The following is a 14,570-nucleotide window of genomic DNA, read 5'->3' on the forward strand; positions in this document are numbered from 1 at the left end:
CTAGACTTAATGTTATTTTGAGGCCATTAAGTGGAAATGACTGGTGAGCTTTGTTAGACTGAATGGCATGTTCTTGTCTAAATCTTTCTGATTTCTAAGAACCAGTTTCCATTGCCAAGGTCAAGCATCACCTGACTTGCATTGCACCTGATCTTACTCATTTCTTCACATTGCAACAACCAGGCTCACATAAAAACCTCAACTGATTACATGCCAAAGCAGGAGCTTGTGCACAGTTCAGACTGTGTACAGGTCAAAGAAATGTTATCCTTTGTACACAGTTTTAAATAAGGCAAGTTAAATGATCCGTGAAAAATATATACACCACCAGTCTAGAACAGTTTTAGAACAACCTCATTTTTCTAGTATTTGAAGTCCAGTGAATAATCTTAAAAGGTTCAAAAGTCTGGGGTACATTGTAATAGGTTTAAAAAAATTTAGAATACTAAAAACTAAAAGTAATGTAATTTTTGAGGTTACATAAAAAGGTTCCTGGGTATGAAATACGTTTTGGTTTAACAACTTACAGCTTTTCTGCAGCAATGGACATTAATTAAGCATTGAAAGTAGGTGCAAATAATTCCAGCAGGTAATCCAACCTTTGTTGATCACTTATACAGTAAATCCTCTACCTGTATAAAAGCAGCATTTGAAAAAAAATGTGATGCTATACCCTTGGAAGCATTAATTGAACTATATTGCACTGTATATTGCTATCATAATGGCAAGAAAAAGGAAACTAAAAGATCTGAGATACAAACTGCTTATTCTCAGAAACTTGTCTTATGATTCTGTTATGGCTTTGGGTTTGTCAGACATGTTCAAAACTAACTTGAAGACTGGAGGAAACTAGTCACTGACACTTTGGATTTCTTTCCAGTTTCTCCTAAGAAAATATGTACATGTTTAGGTGTTATAATGGTCTGTCTTCTTTTGTTAATAGCCATTTTCTTGCAAAAATGCATTCATACACAAAGAGCGTTTGTAAGTAATAAGCAAACTACTGCAGAAATGCCTTTAATTTATGGCAGTTTACCGCTTACTTTTATTTTATTTTTTTCAATCATATTTTTTGAGTCTAGGAAGAGACTGACTTAGGCAGGGTATTTTTGCATTCCTGTTGTATTGGCTACTTACTGATCTGACTTCCACGGGAAACAATACAGACTGGTCAGGCTTAGGAGCAGATTTACAGTAGTAAATGTTAATGCATAAATAGGTTGTCAAAATTAGGCCCTAGTCTAGGCTGATATTGGAGGGTGGATCTTCAAACAATATAGGGACTGGAGGGCCACCCAGACTGCAGGTATAAGACTGACACACTTTGAACTATGCAGAAATAATAACATCTGTGTAGTACTAGTATTTTCCTATAAGGCTGAAAAATTGGTCTCCATCCTATTAAAAATAAGTAAAATTGATATGATGAGCAGGGAATGGATGGAACATGAAGAGGGGATCAAAAGGATTTCCTTGCATCACATATCAGGCTAGCAACATGAGACTTTCCTTTTCTTCAAATGGCATATAATCACAAGAAACACAATTACATTTTTTCATGTTTCCCATTCTTAACAATCTGCCTAACCACTAATACTTTTCTGGAGTAAACTATTTTAGGTAAAGTATGAATAACTACAGTATATTCAGCACTTCTGTAACATATACTTTATTTTATACACATACTTATCAGAATAAAGAAATCAGTATTAGTTAAACTGATCTATGTAGACTGTACGATGCAAACAGACTTGCAAATGTAGCTTTACAGTTTTTCAAATATAACAGTATTACTTTCATAATTCTATAAAACAATATATGGGTAATTAAAGGAAAGCAAACCTTGCACAGCTTCATTCTCCTGCTGATTTCCATTATGTTCAGCCTCTACCTCTGAGATACAAGTCTCTAAAAAATTAGAAGAAATTTAATGTTCATCAGGACAAAAAAAGATAAAAACAGTTAAGTCATAGTCTAAGGATGGTACTAAAACATTAAGTATGAACTTAATTAAGTATGAAGTCTACACTAAGCTTGAGGTCAAAGAACAAAACCTGAATCTGATACTAAGTTAAATTATTTTATTGAGCAGAAGTTTCTTAGTGAGTATTTTCATTATTTTCATAAAGTTTAAACTCTGTTTAATGCACATGGCCATCTTTCCTAATATAGCCTTTATAATATTACATCACATAGCCACACATCCCCTCGAGGTTGCTGGATATCATGGCCGGCCTGTACACTGGTACTGTGAGTGCTGTGTAGAGTGGAGGCAGAACCTCTGCGTTTTTCCCAGTTGATTCTGGAGTTCGTCAGTGGTGTGTTCTTGCTCCTACTCTGTTCAATGCTTATATGGACTGGGTGTTGGGCAAGGTCGTGGGGTCCAGCGGCTGTGGGGCATCTGTTGGTGAAGAAAGATTCACAGATCTTGACTTTGCTGACGATGCTGTGATCTTCGCGGAGTCAATGGAGGCTCTGAGAGAGGAGTCTGAGTGTCTGGGCTTGCGAGTGTCCTGGATAAAAACCAAGATCCACACCTTTAATGACCTCTTGGGCACAGCCATCAGTGGTGTGTCTGTTTGTGGAGAGAGTGTTGACCTTGTCGAGAGGTTTACTTACCTTGGCAGTGACAATCATGTCTCTGGTGACTCTTCCTATTAAGTCAGAAGACAGATTGGGAGAGCTTGGGGGGGGTCATGAGGTCACTGGAAAGGGGTGTGTGGCGTATGCAAAAGGATGAAGGTCCAAGTCTTTAGAGTCCTGGTGCTTCCTGTCTTGCTATATGGCTGCGAGACATGGATGCTATCCAGTGACCTGAGACGAAGACTGGACTCCTTTGGTACTGTGTCTCTCTGGAAAATCCTTGGGTACCGTTGGTTTGACTTTGTGTCGAATGAGCGGTTGCTCATGGAGTCCAGAATGAGGCACGTTACCTGCACTGTGAGGGAGCGTCAGTTATGGCACTATGGTCATGTGTCACGTTTCCCTGAAGGTGATCCTGCTCGTAAGATCCTCATTGTTGAGGACCCGAATGGCTGGACCAGGCCAAGGGGTTGCCCACATAACACCTGGCTGTGGCAGATAGACAGTCATTTCGGGAGGGTGGGACTAGACCGCGTGTCTGCCTGGTGGTTTGCCAACCGGGATCCCGAGTTGTTTCATCGTGTAGTGGGTGCGGCAACGCACTGTACCAATGCATGCTCCCCAACTTGAACATGGCACCCGACTCATTCCCTAGGAAAGTTCAGTATCTTAACAACTCAAAGCTCCAAAATTATGGCACTCATTAAAAAATAAACACTCACAATAGCAAGTAGATAACATCATTAAAATAATGACAAAAATATAAACCTACTTTAATAACAATTATGAACATGCTCCAGAAATAATATTATGTGTCCTAAGGTGTCCTTTAGGTTTAGTTGGATATGTCTGATAACATTATCTAAGGAAGTGATATCTCTAGCCAGAACCCAAATGAGCCTCTGGTTTATAACCACACCAATTCACCAAATACTGGACCTGAGAACCCAAAAAATGAGATTCAGTAATTTCCTGTATTTAATATGTTTGCAGCCCCTGGCTAGGCATGTATCTTCTGGACTTTGGGCATCTGTTTTGAGAGTGGTTCATTCAGCTTGGTTCATTTTGATTACTAACTTGTGCATAGAAAAGTGTTTAATGCTATGCTAGGTTTTTATTAAATTCCAAATTGTCTTCAGTTTGCATTTGGATGCTTACTCTAGATATCAATCTGCATCTTTTGTTTCTCTGATGACCAGTTTCAGTTTTTCTCATTTTCTCAAGTGCTTTGTCTTTCTACTGTAATTGCTTTGATATTCACAGCTGTGCTCAATAAACCGCTCTATGTCTAAGAGCTTTATTAATTCCTGTCAGTCGACTGAAAGTGGTGGAGGGACAGGTATACTAGCCTCCAAGAAATGGAGATACCCAGCACTGAGTAAGTATATAGTTACTCTTCTTTTATATACCACTCCATCGCTGTTTTTTTTATCCTACTAACATTGTTGTCCTTTACCTTTCAAACTGGTTCACTAAAGAAGTTTGATGAGCTGGATGTGCTGCTCTCCTCTCATCCTGATGATGGTAGTCCAGCTCTAGTCCTCAGGGACCTGAACATCCACCTGGACAGTCCTTCCTCTACAGACTTTCTCTTCTTTCCTATTTGCACCTGACACAGCTCCATACACCTCCCACTCACAACTCTGGTAAACTTCTGAATGTCATTCTCTCAAGGAATTGCACACCCACAAACATAACTGTCAATCCACTACATACATTTGATCACTTTTTCATTCAGTTTTCCACTGCTATTTAAGAATTAATAATCAATAAGTGTGGAAGAATAATTTTAGGGTAACATGACATTCATCTTAAAGAAATAGCATGAAGGCTTAATAAATGTCAGAAACCTGTTCAGGCACACCAGGAAACCAGATAAAGGTCAAGTGAACAACAAAATGTACACTGAAATATAAAAATTGGTTTAGTAAAAATACTGAGATGGTTAAGTAAATAATGTACCAGAAGAAAGGCTGATGTAATATACAAAATGTGCTGAAGGATGACTAAGAGATGACTAAGAAATCAGCAGATGTCCTATAAACGAGAATGGACAATTGTTATATGCATAGACATTTCAAGGGTGATGGCACAACTCAAAGGTATAAGAACCACCAGAATATAACAGACTTATTTTATATAAATCATTTGGGTGTAAACCAATGAACCAACCAGAGCTAAATGTATGCATTGATTGACACTGTATGTAAATTCAGTAGTTTATAAAATAAACATCTATTCTTTGTTTTCTCTGACCATTCTGACTATTCTGTAACAGACTGCTTTTGAAGAATGCTCCCTCTAAGGCATTTTGACAAGGAGTAATTAAAAAATATAATGAACACCTTTTCTCCTGCCTGATAACTGATTTGTCCCATTAAGGGATGTTTCTTTCTTTAATAAAATGTTAAAACTTCTACCACATAAGACGGCAACCCAGGAGAATGCTGGTATGAATGAATGATAACATAAAAATATAAAGAATGAGATAATGTGGGATTTGAAAAAGAAAATTTAACTTGGTTAATTAATTAGATGTTTTTAATTAATCAAATAAATTGGCCAAGCTCCTACTCTATTTACCTTACCTTTCTCTGCTCTAGGATGTAGGTCTCCAGCTTTTAAACTAATAATAATAATAATAATAATTCATTACTTTTATACAGTATTTTTGTCACTACTCAATGCTTTTCACAGTGAGTGGGGATTTCACTTCAACCACCACTAATGTGTACTATCCACCTGGATGATGTGACGGCAGACATTTATGGGCCAGTAAGCTCATCACACATAAGGTGGTGTGGTATATGCCCACATTTCATGTACTGTGGCATTTAAACAGTATGGGAGATGCACTAAGAATTATCTTATGGTTATAATTTAAAATATGCTGCACAGCTAATGGCTTTGCGGATTTATAAATATGATGGAATTATGAAACTACTATTAAATAATAGTTTAAATTGTGCACATGAACACTATTGTTCAGATTTTAATCTATATTTATTTATGACGATGATTTTATTTCACCATGACATATTACAAATCACCAAAAACAATATATTTTATAATAAAACAAATACCCTCCCCTTTATGCCCACCCCACTCTCCATTCCCCCAGCCCTTTAAATTAATACATATGTTGCATATAGCTAAAGAAGCCCAAGCTGACAAGTAACAGAGGCAGCCAAGCCAACTGGTCCCCAGAGCCCAAAAAGTACTTTGTTGATCAACAGCAAGGACCGCTCAAAACCCGGCTCTGAATGATTTTGGACCCAGTGCTGTCACTTGCTTACATCAACTCTTGATGCTCCTTAATCCTTGCTGCCAATAGATTCAATAGAGTTAAATTAAGAAAACAGGCATTCCAGACTACAATTGATTAACAGATTTATTGGGAAGGAAACCAATGGAGAATAAACTTTGTAGGAGAAGATTCAGAGAAAGGGAAGAAAGACCAAGCAGAAAATAATAGTGTGGCAAGACAGAAATAGTAATAACAGGAATGGAAGACAGAAAAGGGAAACCTTGGAGCAAAAAGCAGCTATGATAAGACTTTCCCAGAATATCTGAAGAAAAATGCTTACTGCCCCAGATTGACACAAATGTCACAGAGTATGTGGCAAAGCCCATAATATATAGTTTAAGTACAGTAACATATAACCTATATAACAAAGCTAAATTGAATACTTTGGAGAGTAGGGTTTCTAACAGAGATAGTAATGGTTTCAAAAATATTAGACCATTGGAGAAGAGGTGCCATGGATAGATCACAAAGCCAAATACGAGGGACGTTCAAAAAGTTTCCACACTTTCGTGTTTTCATTGGAAATGGTGAAGGCAGGAGGAGTAGTAATTGGGCATTAAAAATTTGGTATGACGCTGGGAAAATTGCATCACAAAGGAAGGGGACTATGTAGAAAAGTGCTCATAATTTGTTTTTGAAATTCTTAACAGAATTTAAAAAAACAAAAGTTTGGAAACATTTTGAATGTCCCTCATAGATTGAATAGGCAAAGTATGGTATGAGGTAATTTGCAAAAGTGTATTTAGGACTGATACTAGTTTTGAGGACTGAGATACCGAGGTGTCTAATTTGATTAAGAGTTGGGGGAATGAATGAAAAAGATAAATACGTTTTTACAGACCTTAAGGACCGATTTAAGTTGGAAATTAAAAAGAATGTTGAAGAAACAATGTCACAGATGGACATTAAGGACTGAAATACACGAAGACCAAGAGTCAAAGATGTCTCACAGTGTGAAGAAATCTTACTTGGACCAAAGTGGGAAGGGCACTTTTTTTACCTCCAATATATAGAGATAGATTATGAAAAATAAGAGTCTGAAAACACCAAGATCCAACCATCTTTCCACTTTACGCATAAGAAAATATTGAGCCAAGGTGTAATTTCTGAGATATTAATTTTAGTTAAGTGACAGGCAAATTAGAAAGAAGTCTGTGAACAGAATTGTCAATTAAAAGTGAAGAAGAAGAATGCTTATTAAGCAACAGCGAGTTTGAAACAGGTCACAATACAAAGGCAAAGTGATATATTGTATGGAAAAGGTATTATTCTTTCCTTTTTCCCATGTCTAATTAGAGTAAGATGTGTAAGTGCCAGTCTTCTCTTGTCCCATAAAAATACAGAAAATAAGGACTTAATATTAGACTAATAATTAGCTTGAGGCTATAAGGGTAGCGGGCGCTAACATCATTTAGTTGTGGAACTATATTCCTTTTAAAGAAAGCTAGTCTGGAATGACAGAATGTTGAGAGAGTGGACTAGGCAGTGGGACATTCTTTACTGCTCAGTAATACTCGCTGATAGTTAGGATTAGGCTGTACCGGAATACAGTGTTACGTATTCAGAATACAAAAGCAAGTGTTCTGGATTCAACTTGCAGTACATTTTTAAAGATGTGTTCAAGAGTACAGTTACTTTATGAAAATGAAAACAATACTTTTAAACTACATCTCCATGGATTCAATCAGCTGAGAATCAAAAATATTAAAAAATAAATCCACAAAGTTTCAAAACGTAAAACTTGAATTTTCCGTGTACTTAGCACTATGCTGAATGCACGCGAATGAAGTGACATTTCCTGGCATTTCACAGATCCTCAGTCTCTCTCTCTATTCAGCACCCATTGTTTGCCTCACGTCTCACTCATTTGTCACTTATGTCATGTGTGTAACTGGTTAAGTTAATGTGGAAGCATTTTGGAAATTTGGTTATAAATGTTTTCTATTAGGAAGCCTAATGTTTGGTCTCTCTCTCGTATTTAAAGCAGCAGTGCTGTAGATGCAAAACGGTTTGTGACGTGCTTCTGTTTCTGTTTGCTTTTTAGGTAAGCTAAACTCTTTCATAAGTGTTTGTTGTTGCTTTATACTTGTTTGTGCTTTAATGAGTAGCTGTTTAATTATTTGATGTTTTAAGCAGCACCGCTGTGGATGAAGAGGAACTGTAAAACTGTTTGTCACATGCTGCTAATACTGGCTATTTTGTTTACTTTTTAGCATGCTGAGCCTAATTGCAACTTGAAATGGGCAATAAAGTTAAAAGGGGATTTGTGGGTCGGTGGGGGGGAGTACTTCGAAGACCTCCTCAATCCCACTAACATTCCTTCCAATGAGGAAGCAGAGCCTGGGGACTCGGAGGTGGGCTCCCCCATCTCTGGGACTGAGGTCACCGAGGTGGTCAAAAAACTCCTTGGTGGCAGGGCCCCGGGGGTGGATGAGATACGCCCGGAGTTCCTCAAGGCTCTGGATGTTGTAGGGCTGTCTTGGTTGACACGTCTCTGCAACATCGCATGGACATCAGGGACAGTGCCTCTGGATTGGCAGACTGGGGTGGTGGTCCCCCTCTTTAAGAAAGGGGACCGGAGGGTGTGTTCCAACTACAGAGGGATCACACTCCTCAGCCTCCCTGGAAAAGTCTATTCAGGGGTTCTGGAGAGGAGGGTCCGTCGGATAGTCGAACCTCGGATTCAGGAGGAACAGTGTGGTTTTCGTCCTGGTCGCGGAACAGTGGACCAGCTCTACACCCTTAGCAGGGTCCTGGAGGATGCATGGGAGTTCGCCCAAACAGTCTACATGTGTTTTGTGGACTTGCAAAAGTCGTTCGACCGTGTCCCTCTGGGAATCCTGTGGGGGGTGCTCCGAGAGTATGGGGTACCGGACCCCCTGATAAGAGCTGTTCGGTCCCTGTACGATCGGTGTCAGAGCTTGGTCTGCATTGCCGGCAGTAAGTCGAACCCGTTTCCAGTGAGAGTTGGACTCCGCCAGGGCTGCCCTTTGTCACCGATTCTGTTCATAACTTTTATGGACAGAATTTCTAGGCGCAGCCAGGGTGTTGAGGGGGTCCGGCTTGGTGGACTCAGGATTGGGTCACTGCTTTTTGCAGATGATGTTGTCCTGTTTGCTTCGTCAGGCCGTGATCTTCAGCTCTCTCTGGATCAGTTCGCAGCTGAGTGTGAAGCGGCTGGGATGGGAATTAGCACCTCCAAATCTGAGACCATGGTCTTCAGCCGAAAAGGGTGGAGTGCCCTCTCAGGGTTGGTAGCGAGATCCTGCCCCAAGTGGAGGAGTTCAAGTATCTCGGGGTCTTGTTCACGAGTGAGGGAAGAATGGAGCGTGAGATCGACAGGCGGATTGGTGCGGCGTCCGCAGTGATGCGGGCTCTGCATCGGTCTGTCGTGGTGAAAAAGGAGCTGAGCCATAAGGCAAAGCTCTCAATTTACCAGTCGATCTATGTTCCTACCCTCACCTATGGTCATGAGCTATGGGTAGTGACCGAAAGAACGAGATCGCGAATACAAGCGGCTGAAATGAGTTTTCTCCGCAGGGTGTTTGGGCTCTCCCTTAAAGATAGGGTGAGAAGCTCAGTCATCCAGGAGGGGCTCAGAGTAGAGCCGCTGCTCCTCCGCATCGAGAGAAGTCAGATGAGGTGGCTCGGGCATCTGATCAGGATGCCTCCTGGATGCCTCCCTGGTGAGGTGTTCCGGGCACGTCCAACCGGGAGGAGGCCCCGGGGAAGACCCAGGACACGCTGGAGGGACTATGTCTCCCGGCTGGCCTGGGAACGCCTTGGGATTCCCCCAGAAAAGCTGGAAGAAGTGGCCGGGGAGAGGGAAGTCTGGGCATCTCTGCTCAAGCTGCTGCCCCCGCGACCCGACCTCAGATAAGCGGAAGAGGATGGATGGATGGATGGATGGATGGATGGGGATTTGAAAGACAGTCAGTGGTTGACTTTATTTGACCAAAGAAGACAAAGTTACACAGCACAGAACACATCATCCGGATCTGTTCCAGAACAAGAGTTAATCCTGGATCTCAGAGCGAATCCTGGCTTGCTTTAGCACGATTTTACACCAGCGGATTAGCCGACTCCAGAACACTGGATTTCAATCAGTGCACGCAATTCCAGCTAGGTCGGTCCAGAATAACGTGCGTTCATGACAAAATGTATAAGCCCTAATGAGTTGTGCACTTAACAGTTGCAAGGACTAGAAGTCTGAAAAACAGGGAGCATGAAGATTATCAGTACATCTGATAAAAGAGGAGCAACAGCTACCAAGGAAATGGAAATGGTGTGGAGGAATATCAGTGAAAGTATGAATGCATAAAACAGTTAATCTGTGAAATCCATGTAAATTCCCTGTGGTAAATTGTTGCATATGCAAAATGTGCCCCTGGTGACATTATTTGAAACATTATATGCCTTCAAGAAAACATTGTATTCCATTTTTGTGATATTAATGATATCAAAAAACCCCCATATCAAAACTGCATTAATAAGCATATCAGGTATCGGGACCCACTTAAGAGGGAGAGTCCTTAGAGGCATTTCTTTAAAGGACGAGGGACTAGGAGAAGGGATAAAGATGGGCAGCTTGTTTAACCAGCAAGTCTTTTATCAGATATTATTTTTCAGAAGTAGCACATTTGTTTAAATGTGATTCCCCTACCTGAAAAACTGTGGAATTTATTGATTTCTGTGTTGGGAACACAGCCCATGTGTGTGCACGCATTGGTGCAGATGCGACTTCAAATTTAGGTGCAGTTATCACTTTGGTGATATGTGTGTTATTTTCGATAAGTGTCAAAAAACAGGCCTAAAGAAAAGAAAAAAAAGAAAAGAAGGGAAATATCCATGACTCTGAACACGTCACATTTCATAGGGTTGCTGAGATATATTACAGTCTCGAATGTAGCATGCCAGAATGTCCAGTCGTGGTTTAATTACGTTTCTCTGGACAAACTTTGGTGAAGGAGGTATGCTTCTATGTCAATTGCTCCTTCAGGAAGGGACACACCATTTTCGATGTTTTTCTCAGCTTTTTCTGCTTCATAACTACTGTATCTGGGATTAGCATTCCTGACAGGACATTTACAAACTTTGAATTTATGGTTGGTTGCTGTGCTGTGACCAAAAAGCTTTAATCCTTCACATTAAACCCGCTCTTTTAATAATAATAATAACAATACTTTTTATTTATTTGTAGGTGCCTTTCTAAACACTCAAGGACACCGAACAATAGACAAAACACAGATTATAAAAAATAAGTAAAATACAAAAGTTAAAATCAGACAGAGCAAATGTAATCAAAGAGAAAAAGCAGTCTTAAACAAATGAGTTTTAAGTTTAGATTTGAAAAGTGAAAATGATTCAATATTTCTAAGCTCAGGTGGTACTGAGTTCCAAAGCTGAATGCTCTGCTCCCCATAGTGGTAAGACGGACAAAGGGGACAGTCAAGTGGATGGAGGAAGAGGATCTAAGGGTACGTGAGGGAATGGCAACATGGAGGAGGTCAGACAGTTATGGAGGGGCAAGGTTGTGGATAGCCTTAAACGTTAGTAGGAGAATTTTGAATTGAATTCGGAACTGAACTGGAAGCCAATGAAGCTGCTGCAAAACGGGAGTCATATGGTGAATAGAGGGGGTTATAGTAATGATGCGGGCAGCTGAGTTCTGGACCAGTTGAAGCTTATAAAGAGATTTGCGAGAAAGACCAAAGAAAAGGGAATTGCAATAATCCAGACGAGAAGTGACAAGGCTATGAACAAGGATAGCAGTGGTGTGGGGAGTGAGGGAGGGGCGAATACGATTAATGTTACGCAAGTGGAAATATGCAGACCGGGAGATGTTATTGATTTGGGACTGAAAGGATAAAGTACTGTCAAGGATGACACCCAGACTCTTAACCTGTGGGGAAGGGGAGACAGAGGAATTATCAATAACAAATGAAAAATGATCAGTTTTGGATAATGTTGAGTTTGTACCAATGAGGAGAACCTCAGTTTTTTCACTATTTAAGAAAATTTGAAGAAAACCAGGATTTGATTTCTGCTATGCAGTCAATAAGCGAGGAGGGTGGAAAGGAAACAGTAGGTTTGCTAGTGAGATAGAGCTGGGTGTCATCAGCATAACAGTGGAAGCTAATGTTATATTTACGAAAGATATTGCCAAGGGGAAGGAGGTAAATAATGAAAAGGAGGGGCCCCAGGACAGAGCCCTGGGGCACACCTGAAGTAACAGTGATGGGTTGGGATGTGAAAGTTTTAAGCTGAACAAACTGAGTGTGGCCTGAGAGGTAGGATCTGAACGAATCTAGTGGAGTGTGGGTAATGCCAGTCGAAGATAATCTATTGAGAAGAGTAGTGTGACAAATAGTGTCAAAGGCTGCACTCAGATCAAGGAGGATGAGAATAGTAATTAAACCAGAATCAGCTGCCATAAGGAGGTCATTAGTAATTTTTATAAGTGCCGTTTCTGTACTGTGGAGGAGACGAAAACCAGACTGGAACTGTTCATACAGATTATTTTGAGATAAATGAGAATGAAGTTGAATAGCCACTATTTTTTCAAGAATTTTGGAAATGAAGGGTAGATTAGAAATAGGACGAAAATTACTGAAATTAGTTGGATCGGCACCAGGTTTTTTCAGTATTTGGGTTATTGCAGCAGTTTTAAAAGATGAAGGAACAGTACCAGTAGTGAGAGAAGTGTGGATTATAGCAGAAATAAGAAGGACCAGAGAGGGGAGGCAGGCTTTGACCAGAACTGTAGGGAGGGGGTCCAGTTGACAGGTGGATGGCTTAGACTTACAGACAAGATCTGAGATTTCTGAGAAAGTAGGAAGCTGAAAACAGGAAAATGGGTGAGTTGGTGGGTGAAATTCAAATGAAGTACTGGAGGAATCCGTACAGAGAGACTGATGAATCTTCTGGATTTTTTCATTAAAAAAGAACATAAGGGAATTGCAAAATTCAGTTGAGTAAAGGTGAGAAGGTAAAGAATCTGGGGGTTGTGTGATATTGTTAAATAGTGAAAACAATGACTTGGTGTTTCCTTCATTGGAAGAAATAATGAGAGTATAATAGTTAGATTTAGTTTGGGCAATACAGTCCTTGTAATAAAGTATATGGTTTTTGTACATCTCTTTGTGAACAAAGAGTCCAGTTTTTTTATATAACCATTCAAGTTGCCAGTCTTTGGCTTTCAAAAGCCGAAGTTCAGGCGTGAACCAGGGAGCAGAAAAGGAGAAAGAAACAGATCTAATTTTTAATGGAGTGACAGAGTTAAGAATACCATTAAGTCCAGTGTTATAGTGTGAGACCAGTTCTTCAGGAGTGGATAAATTATGAATGTCCATAAGGGAATCAATACTAGAGGAAAGAGAGTCTAAGTTAATATTCTTAATATTACGGAAAGACATGAGACGGGAAAGCTTAGTGTTGGAAAGTGCAAGTTTAACATTGAATGAAATAAGAAAATGATCAGTTATAGGGAGTTCATCTGCAAGCGGGGTAACTCCAGAACAGCAAATCAAGTCCAAGATATGTCCTTTGAAACGAGTTGGAACATCAGTATGCTGCTGGAATCCAAAACTCTCAAGGCAGGATGTAAAGTCTCTAGTAATAGGGACATTGATATTATCCATATGTATATTGAAATCCCCAAGAAGAATTATGCTTGGTGAAACAATAGATAAGTGTGTAAGGAAAACAGCAAAGTCATTCAGAAAGTCATTATTTGGTTTAGGGGGTTCTATTCAATAAGGGTGCGCACAAAAAGGCAAGCTTCAAAAGAGCGACCTCAATTGGGCACGGTGAATAAAGGCGCGCGTAAATAAAGGCAAGCTTCAAAAGGGCGACCTCAACTGGGCGCAGCGAATAAAGGCAAACGCAACAAAATTATTACAGAAAATTTATTAGATAAAGGCAATGATTGAACGTATAAAAAGGCGAAAGCAAGAATATTAAAACATCCAATTAATTGAGGTCGCCCTTTTGAAGCTCGCCTTTTTGTGCGCGCCCTTATTGAAGGATACCGGTTTAAGGGGCCGGTAAACAGTTGCAATAATAGTAGGAACAGGTCCATTTAATTGACATACAAGAGATTAAAAAAAAACAAAGGCAGGAACAAACAACGGCAGGACTTTCCATTTCTCACAATAAATTAACGCAAGACCTCCTCCCTGGCCAGAGCCACAGGGTTGAGAGATGTAACCAAACCCTGGGGGAGTGGATTCGTTAAGTTGGGAAAAGTCATGGGGTTGTTGTCATGTTTCAGGTAGACAGAAAAAGTCAAACTTACGATTAGTGAGGAGATTGTGGATGACAGGCCCCTTGCTCGTGAGTGAGAGGATGTTCAGCAGACCGAAGTTGACAACGGCATTATCGCATTTCGCAAAAGTGTTAGCTGACCGGGCAAGGCTGGCTAACACACTGTGGTCAGCGACTCTGTTTAAATTATGTGGAGAACGTCGAGAACTGGACCAGATGGAGTTTATTATTTTTGAACTGTCAGCTTGGATACTCCGGCGGGACCCGCAGTGGATGAATCTCCGATGAGGGAGGAATATGATGTCTGGGTGGAGATATAGGCCAGTCAGCAGAGGCTTGGACAGGTGAAAGCGGAGTCGGAATAGCTCGGCAGCTGAGTACTGAAGCAGGCCCATCGCAGGTTGGACAGCGAGTG

At 40.4% G+C, this 14,570-nt stretch overlaps 1 protein-coding gene across 1 annotated transcript in view; it reads right to left on the reverse strand.

Moving 5' to 3' along the window:
- LOC114662095 (dachshund homolog 2-like) overlaps nt 1-14,570 on the reverse strand; it is an 819,124-nt gene that overhangs the window by 52,035 nt on the left and 752,519 nt on the right. The window contains 1 exon segment of the mRNA XM_051934388.1: nt 1,843-1,908. Coding sequence (XP_051790348.1) covers nt 1,843-1,908 — 66 coding nt within the window.

Source organism: Erpetoichthys calabaricus, chromosome 12 (genome assembly GCF_900747795.2).
Source record: "Erpetoichthys calabaricus chromosome 12, fErpCal1.3, whole genome shotgun sequence".
NCBI classification, from domain to species: Eukaryota; Metazoa; Chordata; class Cladistia; order Polypteriformes; family Polypteridae; genus Erpetoichthys; species Erpetoichthys calabaricus.